This window comes from Myotis daubentonii, chromosome 9 (assembly GCF_963259705.1).
Source record: "Myotis daubentonii chromosome 9, mMyoDau2.1, whole genome shotgun sequence".
In the NCBI taxonomy this organism is placed as follows: domain Eukaryota; kingdom Metazoa; phylum Chordata; class Mammalia; order Chiroptera; family Vespertilionidae; genus Myotis; species Myotis daubentonii.
The window spans coordinates 14,384,483-14,409,227 of NC_081848.1; the positions used below are offsets into that span (position 1 = coordinate 14,384,483).

The following is a 24,745-nucleotide window of genomic DNA, read 5'->3' on the forward strand; positions in this document are numbered from 1 at the left end:
ACTGAAGTCTAACCTTGGCCTCCTGGTTCATAGGTCAATGCTCAATCACTGAGCCACGCCGGCCAAGCAAATCTGAGTATTTTTAAGAAAAATTTTTAAAATGTTCATTGTCTGTAACCTCTCTGTCGACCCTCAGAGCTTGGACCATTTTGTAGTTTTCTATACTTTGACCCTTATTTTGGATTATTTAGAAGTTCCATTCCTGTTACTGTAATAAACTCCTTTGTATTATATCTTAAATTTAGACCCTGCATTATAGCACATTTTCCCCATTTCTCTTGATTACATTAATTCTGTGATTTTGCTTTCAGATCAGTCGTGGAAAGGCAACCCTCTGAAGTATACATTAAGTGGCGGAAGCACTCGCAGCTTCTCAAAGACAGTGATTTTAGTTTTCAGGAGCCTATCATGGCTCTGCGCACAGTCATCCTGGAGCTCTTGATGGAAAAAGAAATGGAGAACTCCCAAAGAGAGTGTTTTAAGGACATTCTCACCAAGCACCTTGTGGAACTCTCCATACTAGCCCGAACTTTCAAGAACACCCAGGTAATTCAATTTAAAACTATGTCATCTCACCTCTTGACTGGTTTTTTATTACCTAGAAAATAGAAAGCATGAGTAAAAAAGCAATGTCATTGAGAGACAGAGATCACTTAAAATACTGTATAGCACCTGGCTGGCATGGCTCAGTGCTTGAGTATTGATTGACCTATGAACCAGGAGGTCACAGTTCGATTCCCAATCAGGGCACATGCCCGGGTTGTGGGCTGGATCCCCAGTTGGGGGCATGCAAGAGGCAGCCAATCGATGATTCTCTCTCATCATTGATGTTTCTAGCTCTCTCTCTCCCACTCCCTTTCTCTCTGAACTCAATAGGAATATGTTAAAAAGTATATATATAATAGCATAATTATTTAAGCTAAGGTTTCCATTTTTGAGTTAGACCTGATTTTAAGCCTTGAGCAAGGTACTTACCTCCTCTAAGCCTCAATTTCCTATTTATAAAATGAGAAGATACCTACCAATTTAATGATTTTATGTACTATGTATACCCACACATACATATATGTGAGAAAAACAGTCAGATGTGAGGGCTGGGAAAGGCAGGTGGAGATGTACCTAGGACAGTTCTGACAAAGAGTCAAGAACTCAATGAATCCTAGTAGTAATAATAGTGAAAGCATTTACTGCCATGTGTTCTTTTCATTTCAGCTCCCTGAAAGGGCAATATTCCAAATTAAACAATATAATTCAACTAGTTGTGGAGTTTCTGGGTGGCAGTTGGAGGAAGCGCAAGTATTCTGGGCAAAGCAGGAGCAGAGCCTTGCCCTGAGTATTCTCAAGCAAATGATCAAGAAGTTGGATGCCAGTTGTTCCGAGGTTCACTCCTTTTTTATTGGCTGAATTAATATTTTGTTATAAAAAAATTACGGTGCTTTAAATATTTTTAATAAATTCATAATTTTTATAGCCTTGAAATTACTGCTATGAGTAAGAAATTGTAAAAAGTAGTCTGAAAAATTAATATTTGTGAAAGGGTTAAAAAAGTATTCATTTTTCCTATTTGAAATAATTATATCAGTCAGTCTTATGATAGATTTATTTGATTTATTGCAGTGCCTTTTCTTATAAGATTCAGGAAGGACATGTGGGAAACAAACATGAAGTTACTATCAATTTGAAATAACTAAGAGAAAAATGCTTTAGAGAACAAAAGTTTTAAAATAAGCAAGTTGGAATAATTATGTTGTCAATCCAAATACTTTGAAAATATAATGTTAATGTTTTATCTACCATTTCCTATTAGTTATTGAAGATTTGGCTGCTCTAAAGCTTTATTTCCAGCACACAATGGACAAAAGTAGAGGCATTTGTAGGAATCATAATGTGTTAAAGGGTGTGGTCACAATAATGTTCTTCTGACGTGCACCTGATTAGTGAATATCAACTCATTGCACTTTTGGTATTGAGCATTTGTATGGCATCTTCCATTATTAGAAAAATCACTATTATGCCATAGTACTGGGAGCCAATATGATATGATGTTTAAACTTTGTTTAATAATATGGGCGCTGGGGTAAGGCTGCCTGCAGTTACCTACCCTCTTTGTACCTCAATTTTAGTTTCTACTCTGCAAATTAAAAATAATACTCATTTCATAGGATTAAATGAGTAAATATACATAAAGCCCTTAGAAAGTGCCTGGCATAAACAAATACTCAACAATTGTAAGTTATTCCAGTAATAGTAATAATAATAAGTAGAGGGTGAATATTTCATAAATTTACTTACTTGGATTATTAAAATAGTTGTGTGGTGAAAGCAGATAAAGAGAAACATTGTTAACCTGCTTTTTTCCCTAAGTGAAAGATATTTTTGTATAGTCCTGATGATGCTTTTAAGATCTTAAGGTTTTGCTTTTCATATGCAGGATGATCCCAACCAAAAACTTATATACACAGAATGTCTGAGGGTTTGTGGCAACTGGTTAGCAGAAACTTGCTTAGAAAATCCTGCAGTCATCATGCAGACCTATCTAGAAAAGGTAAGGTTTTCTTGCAACCATTAAGACAGTTGTTTAGCATGAATAAAACTTGATCTTTTCATCAAGGCCAAATTTATTTCAAAAGCAAATAAAGTATAATTTCTATGTATTATATATTACTAGTGGCCTGGTGCACAAAATTTGTGCACAGGGGTTGGGGAGTATCCCTCAGCCCGGCCTGCACCCTCTCCAATCGGGGACCCCCTCGGGGGATGTTCGCCTGCGGTTTAGGCCCGATCCCGTAGTTGGACATCTCTCTCACAATCTGGGACCACTGGCTCCTAACCGCTCGCCTGCCTGATTGCCCCTAACCACTTTTGCCTGCCAGCCTGATTGCCCCCTAACCGCTCCCCTGCTGGCCTGATTGACGCCTAACTGCTCCCCTGCTGGCCGATGGCCCCAAACTGCCCTCCCCTGCAGGCTCGATCGCCCACAACTGCCCTCCCCTGCTGGTCTCGCCTCCTCTGCCAGGACCCACCTCCTGCTTGCGAGGCAGCGGAGATGCAGGACTGGCGTCCTCTGTGCTGCTTGGAGCCGCAGGACCCCCAGGCCTCATTGTGCAGAGCGGCCACCAGGCCCCGCTTCCTCTGTGTGCATGGCCATCTTGTAACAACGTCGTGCGAGGGCGTGACAACCACCTAGGCTTTTATTAGTATAATTAATACTGCTGTAGCTCCATATAACTGTAGGGCAGGATGGAATAGAATATTGCAAAAGAAAGAGCATTCTTTTTAAAATTTAAATTCTTTATTGTTGAAAGTATTACATGTCTCCTTTTTCTCCCAAGAAGGAGCATATTTTAAAAGTAAGTTCAAATGTGTTTTCCTTTTCCCCGCAACCAGCACCCACTCTTTCAACAAGTCATTTCTAATAATTTCTCCATTTATTTATGTACAAAACTAGCTGATTAGGAATGTGCAAGTCAGCCTGTGCTATTCATTTGTAGCCCAACCACCCAGCAACTAGTATTAGGACTTCTGTAGTCCAGCCCCTTTCAACCTTCCTGTTTCTCCCTCTTACTGCTTTAGTTTAATTGTAACTATCAGAGTTGTTTTGAAAAGTCAAGAAAGTAGTGTAGTTCATATGATTTAGCTAGTGCATAAACAAATTAAACTTTAGCATAGGTATTTCTTTGACCTGTGTGATTCTTGAGATGCCTTTAGTACCTGTAAATGTAATATAAACGGATTGTGTTTTCTTGAAGGCAGTAGAAGTTGCTGGAAATTATGATGGAGAAAGCAGTGATGAGCTCAGAAATGGACAAATGAAGGCATTTCTCTCATTAGCACGGTTCTCAGATACTCAGTACCAGAGGATTGAAAACTACATGAAATCATCAGAATTTGAAAACAAACAAGCTCTCCTGAAAAGGGCTAAAGAGGAAGTGGGCCTTCTTAGGGAACATAATATTCAGAGCAATAACAGGTAACTAACTAGGTGTCTACAAGTGACAAGATAAACAGGTATACTGTGACTATAGGTATACAGATACATAGAATTCATGTTCTGGTTCTAAGCTCATTATAGAGTATACTAGAGGCCCGGTGCACAAAAATTTGTGCACTCGGTGGGGGGGGTCCCTCAGCCCAGCCTGTGCCCTCTTGTAGTCTGGGACCCCTCAGGGGATAACCACCTGCTGGCTTAGGCCCGCTCTCTGGGGGGATCGGGCGTAAGCTGGCAGTCAGACATCCCTCTGGCAGCCTGGGAGCCCTCGGGGGATGTCTACTTGGCAATGGGAAGCAGGCCTAAGCTGCAGTCGGGCACCCTTAGCACTGCAGAGGAGGCGGGAGAGGCTCCCACCACCACCCCTGTACTGGCAGCCGTCAGCCTGGCTTGTGGCTGAGCAGAGCTCCCCCTGTGGGAGTGCACTGACCACCAGAGGGCAGCTCCTGCATTGAGCGTCTGCCCCCTGGTGGTCAGTGTGTGTCATAGTGACTAGTCGTTCCCAGTGTTTCTGCTGTTAGGGTCAATTTGCATATTACCCTTTTGTTATATAGGATGGGTGTTAGCTTTTTCTTTTGCTGTTTTGGTTTGTTGGTATCCTGTGTAATAAAACCATAATATACAAATCGACCGAATTGCGGAACGACTGGTGGAACAACCAGTCACTGTGATGCACACTGTCCACCAGGGGGCAGACACAGGAACTGCCCCCAACCCGCAGGCCCTGATAGGAGGCGGTGGCAGGGGGTGGGGCCGGTGAGCGTGTGGCGCTAGGCCAGCCAAGGCAAGTGACAGCAGGGGCGCCCAATCTCTTGCTGGTTGCCCCGCAGATCAGCCCTGATCGCTGGCCAGGCCTAGGGACCCTACCCGTGCACAAATTTCGTGCACCGGGCCTTTAGTTATAAAAAAAAAAAAGAGGTGTTGAAATTAAATACTAAAGATTACCTATTTTGATGCAATTAAACCTTTTATTCCAACTTGCCTTTGGTCTGTATATTTTAGTGTAAGGAGAGAATAAAGTAAACTAAATACCTTAGGTAGAGTCCACTCTGTCTTTGGTTGTCTATGTTAGCTTTTGAATTGCACAAACTTACTTTAAAACAAAAAGTAAAAGAAAAAGACAAAAAGTAAGTTTGTTTCCTTTATAACCCTTAGAATTTTGCCTTTTCTGAGTTTTCACTTATGTTGTATATCATGTATGATTTTTGTAGTCCTATAAATTTGACGGCTTTTGTGTTTTACTTTAATTATTCAATGCAAGATACACAATAAAGGTTCAGCGAGAGCTGGAGCTGGATGAATGTGCCCTCCGTGCTCTGAAAGTGGATCGGAAGCGTTTCTTATGTAAAGCTGTTGAAAATTACATCAGTTGCCTGTTAAGTGGAGAAGGGCATGATATGTGGATATTTCGTCTTTGTTCCCTCTGGCTTGAAAATTCTGGAGTTTCTGAAGTCAGTGGCATGATGAAGGCAAGTTGTTTTTTCAACCTGATATTCTGCCATGTGCTTGAAAAGCTTAGTGTCAGGGATTGTGTACACTTCGTATCCCTAGCACTTGGCTTGGTGCTCATAGTACACAGAGGTTCAAGTATGCACAGGTATACTCAATTAGCGTCAATGATGTAGTGTTGTATGGCGATGAGAGAATTTAGGTCAGTATTTTCCTATTTCTTTGCAATTACCACAGGAATGTACCCAGAATACTAGGGGGATTTGGAAAGCAATAAAAAAATGATGAGGTCAGCCCTAGCTGGTTTTGCTCAGTGGATAGAGCGTCGGTCTGTGGACCAAAAGGTCCCAGGTTCAATTCTGGTCAAGGGCACGTGCAACGCCCATGGTTGCAGGCTCGATGCCCAGTAGGAGTCGTGCAGGAGGCAGCCAATCAATGATTCTCTCTTATCATTGATGTTTCTATCTCTCCCTCTCCCTTCTTCTCTGAAATCAACAAAAATATATTTTAAAAAAAATGATGAGATTACAGGTAGATTTCTTTGCCTGCTTTATGCTTTTCTAGAATTTTTACAGAGAATTCTTTTGTAAATGGAAAATATTTTTTTTAAGAAAGCATCAAGGCAGCAGTATTTCATAAGTTTTTATTTAAAAATCTTAGGTTTTATTGATGACACCTAAAATTAAAGTTATGTTAATTATATATAGGGTATCCCCAAAAATATTTACACACACTTTGAATAATTATAAAGGCAGTGTTTATTAAAATAAATTTCATTTTCAGAATTGTGCTCTCAGCTGTTAAAGTGCATATACATTTTCAGGGACACCCCAAAGGTTAAAATAAATTTCATTTTCAAAATTGAGCTCTTGGCTGTTAAAGTGTATATACATTTTGGGAGGGGACAGTCAATTTGAAGTTTAAAAGTAAAATGGTTCTGCTGGATGAAAAGAATGGTAAGACTCATAATAGACACAACCAGTCTCGGTTACTAGTGCACAAACCTGTTACTTTTAGCATGTAGGGGGTAATTACCCCATCTTATTATACTCTGACTGCTCAGGAGTGCAGATGCCATGGTCCTCAGATCCAGATCCACGTTCCTTCTTGGGTTCACTGGAATATAAGCAGTGCCAAATATTTCAATTCTCAATACAATTTAATTTAGGATCAAATACTATGGATCAATCTAGAATGCCAATCAGAAAGACTGTCAGATAAGATAAATGATAAGGAAAAAATGTAGTGAAGTTTTATTAACAACCACAAGGTTGTGCTAGTTGAAGAGCATTAGCAGCGGTTCTCAACCTGTGGGTTGCGAACAATGAAAATACATCCTGCATATCAGATATTTACATTACGATTCATAATAGTAGCAAAATTACAGTTATGAAGTAGCAACGAAAATAATTTTATGGTTGGGGGTCACCACAACATGAGGAACTGTATTAAAGGGTCGCAGCATTAGGAAGGTTGAGAACCACTGCCTTAGAGTAATTTATTTACTTAGATGTGAGACTATTTGAAATGCATTGTTTCTTAATTTTATATTCTTTTTTAATGATAGAGATATGGAATGAAGATTCCATCATATAAGTTTTTGCCTCTTATGTACCAACTGGCTGCTAGAATGGGGACCAAGATGACGGGAGGCCTAGGATTTCATGAAATCCTCAATAATGTAAGTAAACCTGGAAATCAAAACAACAGTTACTTTTCTTTTATATTATTATATACTATATCAAGTATGTACTGCTGTTCCATTCTAAGAAATGGAAATACAAAAAAATTTAGTCCTCTATTTATTGTGCCAAGGGCAAGAACAAAGATTCCCTTTTGTCTCCTCTCATTGCACATACATTACTCAGTTTCTCTCTTATCCTCATGTACCCTGTCTCTAACCCACACTTCACCCACTGTGGTATCTAGTACAGTAACACATATCTCAATGTTAAGTAAAATGAAAAGTGTTGTGGATTTTCTACTTTTTTGTTTGTTTGCATAAAACTAATAGTTCTTCATTTGTGACAGCTCATCTCTAGAATTTCAATGGATCACCCCCATCATACTTTGTTTATTATATTGGCCTTAGCAAATGCGAACAAAGATGAATCTTTGACAAAATCAGAGGCAGCAAGAAGGAGTAGAATAACTAAAAATGCACCTAAACAGAGCTCTCAGCTTGATGAGGTATTTGGATTAAACATATATAACTTTTTGAATTGTGATATTCATATTTTCCCAGAATATTCTTTTCTTAAATTCCAGTGATTCTAAGAACGTGTGTTGTGACTAGATTCGGTTTGTAAATCCTTTGTTATTATGATGCCACTTAAAATTGGTTCGAAATTTCTGAATACTTCTCAAAGCATAGGAGATACCAGTAATATTTTACATTTTTTCCTCACAGCAATGAGCACATAAAAACTAGATTTTGAAAGGCACCCATGCCACTTACTCTTGAGATTATTATATCTTTTATGTATTTCATTCATAAGGGAGCTGTTTTGTTTGGATCTGAGGGATTATAGTCCTTTCATTGCCTACATATGTGCATACATTCTTTTTTTTTTTTGTTATTATATCTGAAAAGTTGAAATGTCAGGTATTTTCTTATGCATTGTTCTTTGTTTTTTATGAATAGGATCGAACTGAGGCTGCAACCAAAATTATAAGTGCTATCAGAAGTAGGAGGCCCCAGATGGTCAGGAATGTTGAGACACTTTGTGATGCTTATATTATATTAGCAAACTTTGATGCCACTCAGTGGAAGACTCAGAGAAGTATGTGTTTAAAAGAATGAGTGTTCCTTTCATGCTATGTTATTCTCTGTAGAGATATGTTAATTACAGAACCTAATGTGTAAATCTCTTTAAATCACAAACATTACTGTAATTACAGATACAAAGGTCCTGTTGATTGCAATTCACACATGATCCAAAACTTAATTTTTATCTAATGGCTTCAATACCATTCACTTTTTCACTTAATATATTTTGGTGGAACTGATAATAGATGACCACACTGAATTATTTGATTTCTCTGAGTAATCTTCTGTTGCAGAGAATTGTATAGAAGCACATCCTTTAAAATAACTGAATAGCTAAGATTTTTTAGGGTCAAAGCTTTTTAAAATAGTTAGATACTCACTGTGCCCTAGGACTTAAAAATGAAAAAGCCTCCATTTCTTCCATAGAATGTCTTGCATGTAATCCATCCTTCTTGCTGTGTCTGTTAAAATAATTATGAGATGCTGTAATTTTTTATTATATGCATTCACTTGTATCTCTCTCCCCATACTTTAATAATGATATTCCATTTTGTTTAGAATCATATCTTCACATTTAAATTTAATAATTATTACTTTAAAATAAGAATGAGATTTATTGTGTGCCTCTAAACCAGCGGTTCTCAACCTGTGGGTCGCGACCCCTTTGGGGGTCGAACGACCCTTTCACAGGGGTTGCCTAAGACCATCGGAAAACACGTATATCATTACATATTGATTTTGTTATTAATCACTATGCTTTAATTATGTTCAATTTGTAACAATGAAAATACATCCTGCATATCAGATATTTACATTACAATTCATAACAGTAGCAAAATTACAGTTATGAAGTAGCAACGAAAATAATTTTATGGTTGAGGGGGGTCACCACAACATGAGGAGCTGTATTAAAGGGTCGTGGCATTAGGAAGGTTGAGAACCACTGCTCTAAACAAACAAAAAATACCGTCATGTCCTTTAGTCACTCTTTTTTTCTAAAATGTATTTTTATTGATTTCAGAGAGGAAGGGAGAGGGAGAGAGAGACAGAATCATCAATGATGAGAGAGAATCATTGATCAGCTGCCTCCTGCACGCCCCCTACTGGGGATCAAGCTTGCAACCCAGGCATGTGCCCTGGACCAGAATCAAACCCGGGACACTTCAGTCTGCAGGCTGATGCTCTAGCCACTGAGCAAAACTAGCTAGGCCCTTTAGTGACTTTTAATAGTATGGCAGGAATACGTTAGGTAACTATCTTATGTAATGACTTAAAAAATATGTCATTATCTCAAGGTGCTCAAGCTGTCCCCCTCGATCTGATTCCCAGGGCAGATAACCAGCAACTGCATTTGTAAGCCATGTTAAATTAACCATCACTATGCTCTGTTCTGAGCTACATTGTGCCCCGAGCCCTTCGATCTTCATTCCTAAACCAGGGACTAAACCACCGATCAGCCAGAAGGGGAGGGTCTGTGGCATCTGCTGAATTGTGCTTTTCTGTCAGTGCCGTTCCTCAGTTTTCGGTTGCCACTAAAACCTCTTTATTTTAAATACAGAAGGCATAAAAATTCCAGCAGACCAGCCAATTACTAAACTTAAGGACTTAGAAGATGTTGTTGTTCCTACTATGGAAATTAAGGTAATTTACCATCAACTCTTTTATTTTATTAAACTAAATTCCACTGTGTTAGGTTAAATCATTTGAAATCGTCTTTTTGTAGATCAAAATTGGTTAAATACTGGCAATTTCATTTGTTTCAACCTATAGTTTTTTTCTTTATTAGATTCCCTGTACTCAAGCCTTAAAATGCATAAAGGCCTCTCCAGCTTTCTTTTCCTTTGCCTTCAGTTCCATACCCCCATCTTTCTTATGAAGAATGTCTATAGACTGTTATTTTCATTGGCCAGAAGGAAAAATTCCATGTGCTTATGCCAAGATTAGTTTTTAACTTGGCAAGAAAGTTCCTACTTGTGTTACTGGTTTTTAAAGTTCTATATGCATTATAATAGAGCAGTATTACAGTATTAAGCAATGCAGTATGTGTTGCAATATAAAATTGATTATAATGTACATTTAGCTATGTAATAATGATCTTTTAGCTATGTAATAATGATCTTTTATTGCTATAAGTACCCTATGGTCAGGGATCTATGTAATAATAAAGGTTATAGTTTAGAAAATGATCATTTTTAACTACATTATAAACCTCTCCTTTGAGTTTGCAATTCAGTGGTTAGTACCTAAAGTTATTTGATTTGAAGTATAACTGTTTTATGTGAATTAACTAATATCTTCCCAACTATTCCATCAATATTATTTAGCTGAATAATTCCTGAAAATGCATACTTAGTAGTTATAACCTAGAGAACTCCTCTCCATGCTTTTCTAAAATTTACCTTATTATGATTTTGTGAGTACTATTTCCTAGATGACTTAACATGTACAAGTCAGTGTTAAGACATGTTTTCAATGACACTATTCCATTTTTGTATACCCTACTTTTATTAAGATATATTTAGGGAAGTAGTGTCATTTTTTAAAGCCTTGTCAATGTCAAATATTCTCTTTCATTTAACAGAAAGTTATAGCTCCAGTTCTTAACCAACAGCACATTGACATTCCTTCCTCTTTTTAGTATTAAAATTATTGATGATAATTCATTTTTCAAATAGTGTATCTGACCTATTATCATTTTTATATTTTTTATTAGGTGGACCCCACAGGAGAATATAGAAACCTGGTGACTATACAGTCATTCAAAGCAGAATTTCGTTTAGCAGGAGGTGTAAATTTACCAAAAATAATAGATTGTGTGGGCTCTGATGGCAAGGAAAGGAGACAGCTTGTCAAGGTGAGGCTCCCCTTCTGTGGTGTGGTTCTTAGTGAGTTGATGAAAAATGTCAAAGAAAACGTTGATATGTTCTTCCTGCTTTATTTATGTCTTTATTCTGAATAATTACAAGTAAGGAAAACTTATAGAATAGGAATACATTATTTTCTAGAAGCACAATGCTTTTTTCCATCTTTTTATGTGTCTCTGAAAGATCATCATTATTATAGCGATTATACATGTACAGACAGGATGAGGTTAACAATCAGCTTGCTTGTTATAGGAAAGATATTTTGGGGATTGTTATTTATATTCTTTTTTTAATTTAAATTCTTTATTGTTTAAAGTATTACACATCTTCTTTTTCCCCCCATTGACCTCTTCTCAGCCATTCTCACCCCCGAGCACATGCCCTCACACCCCTACTGTCTGTGTCCATGGGATATGCTCATATGCATGTATACAGGTCCTTTGGTTGATCTCTTTCCCTCCTTCTCCCCTGCCTTCCCTCTGAGCTTGGACATCTGTTCGATGCTTCTATGACTCTGGATCTATTTTTTGTTCCTAAGTTTATGTTGTTCATTATATTCCACAAATGAGTGAGATCATGTGATATCTTTCTCCGACTGGCTTATTTTGCTTAGCATAATGCTTTCCAGTCCATCCATGCTGTTGCAAATGGTAAGAGTTCCTTCTTTATTATAGCAGTGTACATTGTGTAGATGTACCACTGTTTTTTAATCCACTCATCTGCTGATGGGCACTTAAGCTGTTTCCATATCTTAACTATTATGAATTGTGCTGAACATAGGGGTGCATATATCCTTTCTGATTGGTGCTTCTGATTTCTTGGGATATAGTCCTAGAAGGGGGATTACTGGGTCAAATGGGAGTTCCATTTTTAGTTTTTTGTTCTCCACGGTGGCTGCACTAGTCTGCCTTCCCACCAACAGTGCACGAGTGTTCCTTTTTCTCCACATCCTCTCCAGCACTTGTTGTTTGTTGATTTGTTGATGATAGTCATTCTAACAGGTGTGAGATGGTACCTCATTGTCGTTTTGATTTGCATCTCTCAGATGATTAATGGCTTTGAGCATGTTTTCATATGTCTCCTGGCCTTCTGTTTGTCCTCTTTTGAAAAGTATCTATTTAGGGCCTTTGCCCATTTTTGATTGGATTGTTTATCTTCCTTTTGTTAAGTTGTATGAGTTCCCTAGAAATTTTAGAGATTAAAACCTTGTCGGATATAACATTGGCAAATATGTTCTCCCATGCAGTGGGCTTTCTTGTATTGTTGTTGGTTTCTTTTGCTGTGTAGAAGATTTTTATTTTGATGTAGTCCCATTTGCTTATTTTCTCCTTAGTTTCCAGGAGCTGTATCAGTAAAGATATTGTCCTAGGAGCTGTATCAGTAAAGATATTGCTAAGACATATGTCTGATATTCTGCTGCCTATGGATTCTTCTAAGATTTTTATGGTTTCCCATTTTACATTTAAGTCCTTTATTAATTTTGAGTTTATTTTTGTTTATGGTGTAAGTTGGTGATCTAGTTGCATTTTTTGCAAGACTGTCCAATTTTCCCAACACCATTTATTGAAGAGACTATCTTGACTCCATTCTATGCTCTTGACTCCTTTGTCAAATATTAATTGAGCATAATGTTTGGGTCAATTTCTAGGTTCTCTGTTCGGTTCCATTGGTCTGTATCAGCAGTTCTCAACCTGTGGGTTGCGACCCCTTTGGGGGTTGAACGACCCTTTCACAGGGGTCACCTAAATACATCCTGCATATCAGATATTTACATTATGATTCATAACAGTAGCAAAATTACAGTTATGAAGTAGCAACGAAAATAATTTTATGGTTGGGGATCACCACAACACGAGGAGCTGTATTAAAGGGTCGCGGCATTAGGACGGTTGAGAACCACTGGTCTATATGTCTGTTCCTGTGCCGGTACCAGGCAGTTTTGAGAACAGTGGCTTTGTAGTATAGCTTGATATCTGGTATTGCGATCCCTCTAACTTTGTTCTTCTTTCTCAGGATTGCTGTGGCTATTCGGGGTCTTTTTTTGTTCCATATGAATTTGTGGAGAGTTTGTTTTAGGTCTGTGAAATATGTTGTTGGTATTTGTTACTTCTATTCTTGATTAGTTCAAGTTTAAGGTCCTTGCTTCAATATGCTGAATCTGGCACTATACCCAAGTGCTAGCAACTGTACCAGAAAGGATGGTGATTCTCCCTTAATCTGTTCAAAAGTTCTTTGGGCCTCGCTGAAGAGTGGCAGAGAGAGAACAGTTGCCCCACCCAGCTCTTTTGCAGCTTGCCCTCAGGTGGAGAAGTTTCAGTTGAGGGGGATTCTTTTTTCTAAATTGTTCTGCCTACTTGTTGTTACAGCTTCTTATGAAAGAATAGCCTAGGTCTTAATTATTTAAGAGACCATTAAGAGGAGCACTGATGCTCAGATTGACTTCTGAGTGCCCTTTCGCAGTCCTCAGATGTCTCTTGCTATGATTTTATTGTAAAGAAATGAACTGTGCTTAGTTATTCTTTTTTTTAATTATTATTCTGAAGGGCCGTGATGACCTGAGACAAGATGCTGTCATGCAGCAGGTTTTCCAGATGTGTAATACATTGCTGCAGAGAAACACTGAGACCAGGAAGAGGAAGTTGACTATCTGCACATACAAGGTAACTCGTTTTTACTTCTGCTGCATCACCAAGAGTAATATTCAGACCAGGGGTCAGCAAATGTTTTCTGTGAAGGACCAGATAGTACACATTTGAGATGTTATGGGCCACAAAAGATCTCTGTCATCTATCCTTTATATTTTCTTTACAACCCTTTTAACCTGAAACCCCATTCTTAGCTCACAGGCTCTTCAAAGCAGTCTGGGGCTGGGATTTGTCCAAGGCCATGGATTGCCAATCTCTGATTTAGCCACTCTCTCATTGATGTTTCTCGTTAACCCTTCCCTTCCCTTTCTCTCAAATCAATAAAAACATTTTTTTAAAGTACAAAGTATAAGGAAAACAGGGCTAATTCCTCTTCCAAATGGAACCAACTAAGTATGGCTCAGTGTAGGTGATGCAGGGAATCATAACCAGGACTGACTTCTCAAGGGAATCATGGAGACTAAGAGATGAGCAGGTTCTCAAGTCTCAGCAGAGGCTAGAAGATCTTACCCTAGAGCTTAAACGAGTGAGCTTTCCTCCAAAGAACTTTGTCTCCTGAGGATAGAGAAATAGTCATACAACTTGAGAAAATGCTTCACCCTGACTCTGATAGTTCAATGATTATCATATGCTATTTAATGCCCTTCCATAATCAAAAGGTATTTAATCTATAACTTTAGGTGGTTCCCCTTTCTCAGCGAAGTGGTGTTCTTGAATGGTGCACAGGAACTGTCCCTATTGGTGAATTTCTTGTTAACAATGAGAATGGTGCTCATAAAAGATACAGGCCAAAGGATATCAGTGCCTATCAATGCCAGAAGAAAATGATGGTAAGTGACACCCAAAAGTATGAGTTATTGCAGGATTGTTTAATAGTTTATTAAAGCTCAAGGTTATCACATATAGAATATAAACAGTTTTAATTTCGGCAGGTTAATGATACTAATGAAAGAAAGCTCACCGGAATAAAAGGTTGTAGGAGTAGAAAAAGAATGTTTTTAAACTGTAATGTCAACCCTTGTCTGATGAGAAATTTAATATTTTTCAATGTATGCTAATTCCTAACAAAACAAAACACTAAAACAAAACCATTGTGAAATAATTTTTATCTGAAACTAATATAGAGAGCTTCTAGGACATTTGCCACATTACACGGGTCATTTGGCATTCACTCTCAGCAATGTTTATTAAATGCCTCCTCTGCACCAGGTGAGCTTTCACAAATCTGAAATTTCACAGATGTTAAGACTAATCATCATTGTACTCATCCCAATGAAAGGTGAGAAGGAATGCAGAGAAATGCACTTGCCCAAGGTCAATGAGCTAATAAGTGGTGGGACAAGGATTTGAACCTTGTCTCTACAACTCTAAAATGCACTTAGTTCTCCTTTCATTGTTCAGGGTACAGAGGGTACAGTGCAGGACAGAGGAGGAAGTGGTTAGTTCTCCCTGGGATGGGGCATGGAGAGAATCCGATTCAAGAAAGGCTTCATAGAGGAGATGGTGTTTGAGGCAAGTTTTGTAAATGAATTTGTCTTCAAGCAGAAGAAGACACAAGCAAAGAGAAGGAGGTGTGAACATGCAGTTAAAGACAGCACAGCCTTAGTCTTTGAGGAGGAGCAGATAGGATATTGAATCAGTAGTCATTAGTCAAAAAATAGAGGGTTGCATTATATGCTAAGAAATGTGCACTTTGTCCTGTAGGCAATAGAGAACCCTTGAGAAGAATGTTAATATCAAATTTGCATTTTAGAAAGATAACTCTGGCCCAGCCTGCGTGGCTCAGTGTTTGAGCATGGACCCATGAACCAAGAGGTCATTAGTTAGGTTCCTAGTCTGGGTTGAGAGCTTGATCGCCAGTGAGGGGCAGCCATTGATGTTTCTTTCTCTCATCAATGTTTCTATCTCTATTCCTCTCCCTTCCTCTCTAAAAATCAATTAAAACATTTTAAAAAAAAAGGTAACTCTGACAGCACTGTGGGTTATGTTTTCAAAAATTCCGACTAAAAGGCATGAGGCAGGGGATCTGAACTAAGATTCATAAACAATAGAAATGGAGAATAGGGGGTACATATGAGAAATATTAAGTAGGCAGAACAGGTAGGATTTGGTTGCTGATTAGAAGTGGGATTGGTGAAAACGTAGTGAGTAGCACCCAGTTTTCTGGTTGGGGTGTTGGGGTAAACGGAGAGGTCATTTACTGTGTAAAAAATAGAGGAAGTGGCTGAGCTTTGCCACAGTTGAGAAGGTGGATTAGTTTGGATTTGGAAGTGATCCCAGTGAGATGTTGAGTGGGCAGCTGGGAAGCACATCATGCTGGAGCTTAATGAACGTGTCCCGGCCAAAGGTGGAAATTTGGAAGTCATCAGCACCTAGGTGAGAGTAGGCCCAGTGAAGTAGACAAGCTATGCTTTAGGAAGGTATGTTAGAAGCCAGGACTGACACTTGTCAGCTGCTTTGTCATCCATCCGTGACCCATTCTTCCTCCTTTTTGTTTCCTATCCCACCCCTAGTGCTGGGGTCCAACCCCAGCAGGTCCAGGGGTTCCCAAAGGCGTAGACGGAGTCGGCGAGTAAGGAAGGACACGGAGACGGTGTTCAGTTGATCAGCAGCCTTGCCAGGATCTCTAGCCACAATCTCCAGCCAAGTTCTGTCTAGGATCTCCAGCCAAGTTCTGTTTCAGATCCAGGTTCTCCAGTCAGGTTCTGTAGCCATGTTCCCTCGCTAGGTTCTCCAGCCAGGTTCTGTCTGAGATCTCCAGCCAGGTTCGGTCACCAGGTTCTAGTCAGGTTCTCTTGCCATATTTCTGTAGTCAGGTTCAGTCCAGGATCTTTTGCCATGTTCTGTCTCTAGGCTCTGTCCCTAGGTTCCGTCTCCAGGATCCCTTGCCATGCTCTCTCCAGCGAAGCTCCCCCGTCTCTAGGTGCTGTCTTCTAAGTTCTGTGTTCTAAGTTCTGTCTTCTAAGTCCTGTCTCCTAAGTTCTGTGTTCTAAGTTCTGTCTTGTTACATCTGTATTTATACCAGTTGATTCCAATCCTATCACTCTCTATTCCAAAGGTTAGGGCGTTTCTTATCTCCATTCCAGGGAGTAAAGATTATGTAGCTTAAGCATGATTGTTCCTAGTTAAAGTGATTAATTACCCGCCTGGCACTTAGTTGAGGGGTTTTATTCCCTCCCTAACTTCAGGGTAAAATCCCTACCTGGGGAAACAACCTTTCTCGGAGAGGTGACCTTGGTTAAAACACACAGCGCTAAGGGGAGCAAACATATTAAGAACAGTATACTATATATGCCAGGTCCCTTGAAACAGCAAGGATGGACCGGCTCCCGGCACCCTAGTACCTAGTGCCATAACGCCACCTAAGACTGTCTGGAACTACCTTTGTCATTTTTGTTTACTTTCACATAGATTACAGGATCATGCAAGTTAGTGTGCATCCTTCCACTAATATGAAAACCCTAAAGGTATTAGAACTTGTTATTAATTGCTTCCCTGACCAGCGTGTTAGCTCCTTGAGAGTAGAGATACCTTATCTTTTTATTACCTTTATGTCTGTCATACTATTTTCCATATAGACACTCTTAGTGGGCTTAAATTACTTGAACACAATATTGAGAAAATAATTTTATATTTGATCTATTTAAAGGATGCGCAAAAGAAGTCTTATGAAGAGAAATATGAAACATTCATGGATATTTGTAATAATTTTCAACCAGTGTTCCGTTATTTCTGCATGGAAAAATTCTTGGACCCAGCTGTTTGGTTTGAGAAACGATTGGCCTATACTCGCAGTGTGGCTACTTCTTCTATTGGTAATCTTACACATTTTAGTAAATTCACACTTCCCACATTCTTAATTGCAGGGGATGATGTTATTGATAGTGGTTGTTAACTAAATTGTTTTCATCTTTAGATCATTGAGTTTTTTGTTCATCTTGATTTTTTTTTAAATCATTAATTCATTTCATCAAGTATATACCAGAGAGTGGAAGGGAGGGGGAGAAGGTACACACACACACACACACACACACACACACACACACACATTGATCAGTTGCCTCCAACATGTGGGATCATATCCGCAACCCAGGTATGCTCTCTTGACCAGGAATCGAACCCACGACCCTTCGATGCATGAGTGACATTCCAGCCACTGAGCCATGCCAACCAGGGCTCATCCTGATTTTTTTTTAATTAAATATTTTTTTTATTGATTTCAAAGAAGAAGGAAGAGGGAGAGAGAGATAAAAACATCAATGATGAGAGAGACTCATTGATTGGCTGTCTCCTGCGTGCCCCCCCAACTGGGGATCAAGTCCGCAATCTGGGCATGTGCCCCGATCTCCTGATTCATAGGTTGACACTCAACCATTGAGCCATTCTGGCTGGGCTCATCCCAATTCTTAGCTTCTAGTTGTAGCTCTTCTTAGTTTTTGCAGGAGAGAATTCTCCTGCCCCAAGGTAGAGAAACAATCTGGTTATTCTTTTTTGTTTAATAGTGAATATGGTTTATTTTCTCTTCCTGAATTCACTGTGTTATTTTCTGAGATTTCCTTTGGAAAATAATAAAATGCATGATAACTGCATGTAAGTTATTTCCTTTAATTATTAGTGTTCTTTGTGCAGAACCTCTGTAATACCATGTAAACACCCAATGATTGATTCTGTTTAATAAGATTTTATTTTTAAAATAGAAATAACGATATCTATTTAAATATTCAGTGTCCAACGTGTACTTTGACTGTTTTGCTTTTTTCATTTGTAAGAGATTGGAAAGGCTAGATAGGGCAATTAACAAAATCATAGAGTGTGCGGGCTAACAAGAACAGAGATCTTTTATCTTTTAATCCCCGGCTTTTAGCTAAAGACCACTGCCTCCATCACTTCGGGGCCATTCCCCAAGAAGGCAGGGCATGTATGTTTAAAACAATTGTAGATAATTATGAAATTCTCTTCTACATTGAGGATCGTTCATCTGATTCAACTAATTTAGGTTATAAACAAGAAAGTAGGTCCTGTTAATGACAGAGAGAGCGAGCCATCCTGACTCCCTATGTGGTGTCTTTTCTGTAACAACCTAGTGTCTTTTTTTAGGTTAAAGGTATTTTAAGTCATGTCATAATCTGTCTTAAAAATAAAAATCAATTGGGTTTTCTTTTTTTTTTGGTATATACCTGATGAAATGAATTAATGATTAATTTGTGTTAAATATAACGAAGCAGAAGAAAGTTTCACTGAAGAATGAAGAATTTTCTCATGAATTACTCAATAAATATTTGAATGCATATGCACTTGGTCCTGGTAAATAATGGTCTCAACTTTAACCACACCAATGTCAGAGTACTAATATTTTAAAATATGTGCTGTATTTGTAAAGGGGAAACTTTTTAGCAAGTTATTTAGAGTTTTAAAATGCAGTATAAATGAAAATAGCTGGTGAGATTTGACTTCAAAATGGCCAGCTATGAACATGTTTTCCTTTAAGTAGGCTAAAATGTCCAAGCTACTTAAAATTATGTAATCAATGATAATAGCTGAAATTACGACTAAGTGTTATTAGAAATTGATGATACCAGTGATTTCAGGTTTGTTTTTTTTCCCCAGTTGGTTACATACTTGGACTTGGTGATAGACATGTACAGAATATCTTGATAAATGAGCAATCAGCAGAACTTGTACATATAGATTTAGGTAAGTCATAAAAGATACGTATTTTTGTTTAATAACTAGTCATCAAGAAATATTGTTTTCCTACCAAAGAAGATGTATATGTTATAGGAATGGGGAGACAGTCAGTGTGCCAGAGTAGAGCCTGCATGTAATCGAGTAGCATGAGAGATAGATTGCTATGAGGCTGTAAAAAGCCAAGCTAAGAAGTTTCAACTTCAATCCGTTAAATAATGGGAAGTAAATGAAGATATATTTAAGCAAGACGTGATTGCATTTGATTATTGGAAAGGTAATTTGGGAGCAGTATTTATTGTCTGCGGGAAGGCAGGTTAGTTGGTGTTATAGTAGTGTAGACAAGAGAGGTTGAAGATTTGGACGACATTTGTGAAGTCCAGAGCATTGGATTTGGAGGACGTTTTTGCAGTAACCTGCACCAGTGATCTTAGATGTGGGAACTGTGGGAGAGGGGGCTCCAGGGGAACTGAAGTTTCTAGTAAGGAGCAGAGCAGGTTTTGTAAAGAATAAGGAAGCAGTAAGTTTAGTTTTGCAATTTCCAGATGGAGTAGGCAGTTTACTATATAGGAGAACAAAGAAGTTGAGCATAGTGACGTGGAACTTTCAGCAAACAGATTTCAGGCGAAGTGAGTGGACTAGAGGAGGTTCTGAGCTCATGCATCAGCCGTGATAAAGAAGACCAAGGATGGGGTCGTGAGGAATGCTGGTGTTGGAAAGGCTGAGTCAGAAGGAAAACAGGAAAAACCAATAAGTCGTGGAAACTAGGAGGGGGGCATATCTGGAGGAAACATTTTTATGAAGGAAGAAGTGCTCCGTAGTGGCCGATACAGAAAGGCCAAATAAGATGAATGCAGTAAAAAAGGCCTTTGTATTTAACAATCAGCTTTAGGGGCCTAGGAAGTAACTTTTGGATAGAATGGTTGAAGTGAGACTGTAAAAAGGCAAGGATCGAAGGAAAGTTAAAGATTTATAGACTAAGAAGGTGGAATTTTCCCACAAGTTTAGAAGGGGAGGGGAGGGTGGGAGAAATTTGCCACAGAGATGATGTAGAGACACATATTCACTCCTCTTTTTGGTTAGGTTTGACTGTTTTTTGTTTGCTTTGTTTAATATGAGAGAGGCATGAACATGTTAGATGTTGATAAAATACAGGAAAGATAAAATTAAAACAGCAAGGGAAATTACAAAGTGCATGAGCGGTAGAATTGGCTTTACATTGGAGGCATGTGAGCTTTTCTGCTAAGAGGAGGAAAGGATGAGTGCTAATAGGAAAGTCACAAGCTAGAGGGAAAGAGAATTTTAGGAAAATTGTATTTGCTCTTCTGTTATTTCTGAGAAATAGAAAGCATGTTTACTTGCTAATAATCAGAGGGATGGTAATCAACCTTAAAAGAACAATAAAATTCTAAAACAGGCACCAAGAAAATGAGACCAAGAGTTGTGGAAAGGGAGAAGTAAAAAGACATGCGAAGCAGTTTAAGGGTCACTTTCCTAAGGTGAGAATCCTGAATTTGTAGTGGAGCCAATAGTGTCTCCATCTGACTTCTGCCACCGATCCTGAGCATCCTGCAGTTGAAGTTGTAGTTAGAAATGGTAGGTGTGGTGGGGCACGGAGATTTGAGGTACTAGTGAGAGTAATCAACTTTGTGGTCTATACTCGGGGCTGAGTAGGGAAGGAAGAGAGGCTAATAGACTAGAAATCTCAATGAGTTTGAAGACTATTAAATAAGTGTACAGAAGAAGAGGTCTTGATTAGAATGTAGAATTTAAGAATTCTAAGAAGGTACAGTTTTAAGAAATTAGAAATTCTACAATGTAATCCACATAGATGGTTTTCTAAGAGAGAATAAAATTTAATTCCATTAGAAAGAGATCAAAGATATTATAAATATAAATTTATATATATATATATATATATATATATATTTTCTCTGCATTTTAAATTCTACCTGTAACTACTTCATTTTTAAAACCATCCTTGAATCTCTATTTCTCTAATTATGTCAAGAAGTAGTAGATGTTTCTTTAGCAGTGGTGGAGATGAGGAAGCTGGGCTGAGCAGAAATGGAGTGAACTCCTGTGTGTTGTAGTACTGAGAGGATATAGGCGACAGAGTATTTGATGCCTCTGCAAAGTTCACGTGCCATTTGGGAGGAAAGTCAATTAGCTATGGACCCTCCTAACCTCACTGTGTTTTTCTCTTAGGGGTTGCTTTTGAACAGGGTAAAATCCTTCCTACTCCTGAAACAGTGCCTTTTAGACTCACCAGAGATATTGTGGATGGGATGGGCATTACTGGTGTTGAAGGTGTCTTCAGAAGGTAAGTGATGTGAGACAGGGCAGATGATTGTAGGTGTCAAAGTTATTTGGGTGGTTGATTTTTATAGATTGTAGAATTCATTTCTAGAATTACATGCCCGTGCTTTGCCAGCACTAAGGAGGAGACCCTGGCTGAGAATAGCAGTTGTTTCCCCTTCTTTCAGGTCACCTGGGACCTCACCCAATATATCAGACGTACTGTCCTTCCTAACCCCTGGAAGCTGCCCACCTTTATCTTCAGTGCCTCTGTTTGACTAACTTTCCTTTTAATGTTCGGAACTCCTCTCAGGTGCTCATCAGTGGGCATATAATCGGTCCCAAAGGAGCTTATGAGCCAGTTCCAGTGCCTGCTAAAAGAAATGTGCAGTTCCCTATATCTTCCCTGCATAGGTCTATGTACTCAATTTTTAATGGGGCAGATTCTAATAATTACCACAGTAATTAATGACTGAAAGAAATATTTCATAGTATTGTATTATTCTTATATTCACACATATATATTTTTTATTAAAGTATAATTGACATACAATACTTTATTAGTTTCAGGTGTACAATGTAAGAGTTCGACATTTATACATATACCTTACTATGCGATCACCATAAATCTAAAATTTATCGCCATATAAAATTATTATGATATTGTTGACTATATTCCCTGTGCTATACATCCCTATGACTTGTTTATTTTATTTTTTACGTTTATATTATAACTGGAAGTTTGTACCTCTCAATCCCTTTCACCTTTTTGTTCATTCCCCCAGCCTCCTCCCTTCTGACAGCTATCAGTCTCTGTTCTCTGTTTCTATGAGTCTGTCTCTGATTTGTTTTGTTGATTTTGTTTTTTTAGATTCCACATATAAGTGAAATCATAGGATATTTGTCTTTCTTTGTCTGACTTATTTTAGCCTCTAGATCTACGTAACAGCTTTGTTGCTGTTGCTTCTGGAGACACATCTAAAAATATATTACTGGGGTTGATGTTAAAGAGTTTACTGCCTATGTTTTCTTCTAGGAGATTTGTGGTTTTAGGTCTTATATTTAAGTTTTTAAAATCCACTTTGAGTTTATTTTTATGTATGATATAAAAGAGTGATCCAGTTGTATTTTTTTTTGCATTGTTGCAAATGGTAAGATTTCATTCTCTTTTATTGCTGAGTAATATTCCATTGTGTGTATATATAACATCCTCTTTATCCATTCATCTATTGATGGACACCTAGTTGCCTCCATAGCTTGGCTGTTGTAAATGCTGCAGTGAACATAGGGGGTGCATATATATTTTCGAATTAATGTTTTTATTTCAATAAGTACACAGAAGTGGAATAGCTGAGTTATATAGCAGTGCTATTTTTAATTTTTTTAGGCACCTCCATACTGTTTTCCACAGTGGCTGCATCAATTTACAATCCCACCAACAGTGCACAAGGGTTGCCTTTTTTCAACATCCTTGTCAACACTTGTTTGTTGACATTTGATAATAGCCATTCTGACAGGTGTGAGGTGATGGCTCGTGTGGTTTTGACTTGCATTTCCCTGATGATTAGTGATGTTGAGCATCTTTTCATATGTTTGCTGGCCTTCTCTATAGGGTAGGGCTAAAGTAGTTTTAGAGTTATGAGTATGCAAAACACAGATTTAATTCTTTGTATTATATATTAATTTCCAGTGGGACAAAGATAGATTTATGAAAAACAATTTATTTCTGTATTATTTATTAACTACTGTATTATTTTCCATACAAACAACTGTAAACCTACTTTTGTTCTGCTGTGTATGCCTTTGGAGAAATGTCTGTTCAGGTACTCTGCCCATTTTTTAATTGGATTGTTTGTTTTCTGATTTGTGAGTTGATTTCATCGTATATTTTGGATATTAACCTTTATCTGGTGTATCATTAGGTTGTCTTTTTGTTTTGTTGATGGTTTTCTTTGCTGTGCAGAAGCTTTTTAGTTCCATAATGCTTTTGTTGCTGCTGCCTGGAGAGACATCTCCAAAAAAATATTGCTAAGATTCATATCAAAGGGTTTACTGACTATGTTTTATTCTAGGAGTTTTATGGCTTTTAAAGACTTATACCTAAGTCTTTAATCCATTTTGAGTTTACTTTTGTATATGGTACAAGAAAATTGTCCAGTTTTATATTTTTGCATGTATCTGTTTAGTTTTCCCAACACCATTTATTGAAGAAGTTGTCTTTTCCCCACTGTGTATTCTTGCCTCCTTTGGATTAAGTGACCATATAAGTGTGGGTTTCTTTCTGGGTTCTCTATTCTGTTCCATTTAGATATATATATTTGTATTAATTTTAGAAACATCTATTGAAAGCCCACTCTACGAAGTTCTATGCTCTTTGAGATATTAATTTGGAAATTATTAATAAGGATCATCTCAGTATACTACACATGAAGATAGATGATAGATAGATAGATAGATAGATAGATAGATAGATAGATAGATAGATAGGTAGATAGATAGATAGATGGATTTGAAAACATTGGTGTATAACAAAACCCATATTTACAATGTGCTTGTAGATGCTGTGAGAAAACCATGGAGGTGATGAGAAACTCTAAGGAAACGCTGTTAACCATAGTGGAGGTAAAGTATATTAAAGGAAGTCTTTATTTCTCTACCTGTCAGGCTGTTAGAAAGTCACTGATTTGAGGATGAATGCCTCATTTCCATGTGGTGGAGTATTGGGGGCTGCAGGAGGGGAGGGGCTTGCACACATGGGTGAATAGTGGTTTAGAATGGCTCCAGTTCCCTCCAGTTTCTTACTGTGTTACAGCCTAATAGTCATCTCTAGTCTTTATTACATAAATCAGCACTTTTATATCTTAGACTTCTCGTTTTGTATTGTTTTCAGAATGGATTCCATTGCAGGATTAAGAGAAATCATTAGTTATCTCCCACCCCGAGGTTCAGAACCATTTAGTCTGGCAGATGGAGGTCAGAGTCAGCATTGGTAGTGGAGGGGCATGGCTGCAAGTGCAAACTGGCTTGCAGCCAGTGTTCCCTGCTG

General features: G+C 38.2%; 1 protein-coding gene across 5 annotated transcripts in view; it reads left to right on the forward strand.

The window, feature by feature from the left end:
• The window catches only part of ATM (ATM serine/threonine kinase), a 135,955-nt gene that overhangs the window by 105,495 nt on the left and 5,715 nt on the right, over positions 1–24,745 (forward strand). For 4 of the 5 annotated variants that reach the window (XM_059707985.1, XM_059707988.1, XM_059707987.1 and 1 more), the window contains 16 exons: positions 312–546; positions 1,213–1,380; positions 2,432–2,545; positions 3,750–3,970; positions 5,250–5,457; positions 7,005–7,118; positions 7,469–7,627; positions 8,082–8,220; positions 9,766–9,848; positions 10,921–11,061; positions 13,615–13,731; positions 14,397–14,546; positions 17,366–17,531; positions 19,324–19,410; positions 21,610–21,724; positions 24,258–24,321. In XM_059707985.1, coding sequence (XP_059563968.1) covers positions 312–546; positions 1,213–1,380; positions 2,432–2,545; positions 3,750–3,970; positions 5,250–5,457; positions 7,005–7,118; positions 7,469–7,627; positions 8,082–8,220; positions 9,766–9,848; positions 10,921–11,061; positions 13,615–13,731; positions 14,397–14,546; positions 17,366–17,531; positions 19,324–19,410; positions 21,610–21,724; positions 24,258–24,321 — 2,281 coding nt within the window. The remainder of the gene's footprint in view (positions 1–311; positions 547–1,212; positions 1,381–2,431; positions 2,546–3,749; positions 3,971–5,249; positions 5,458–7,004; positions 7,119–7,468; positions 7,628–8,081; positions 8,221–9,765; positions 9,849–10,920; positions 11,062–13,614; positions 13,732–14,396; positions 14,547–17,365; positions 17,532–19,323; positions 19,411–21,609; positions 21,725–24,257; positions 24,322–24,745) is intronic. The other variant, XM_059707986.1, reaches the window with a different exon arrangement.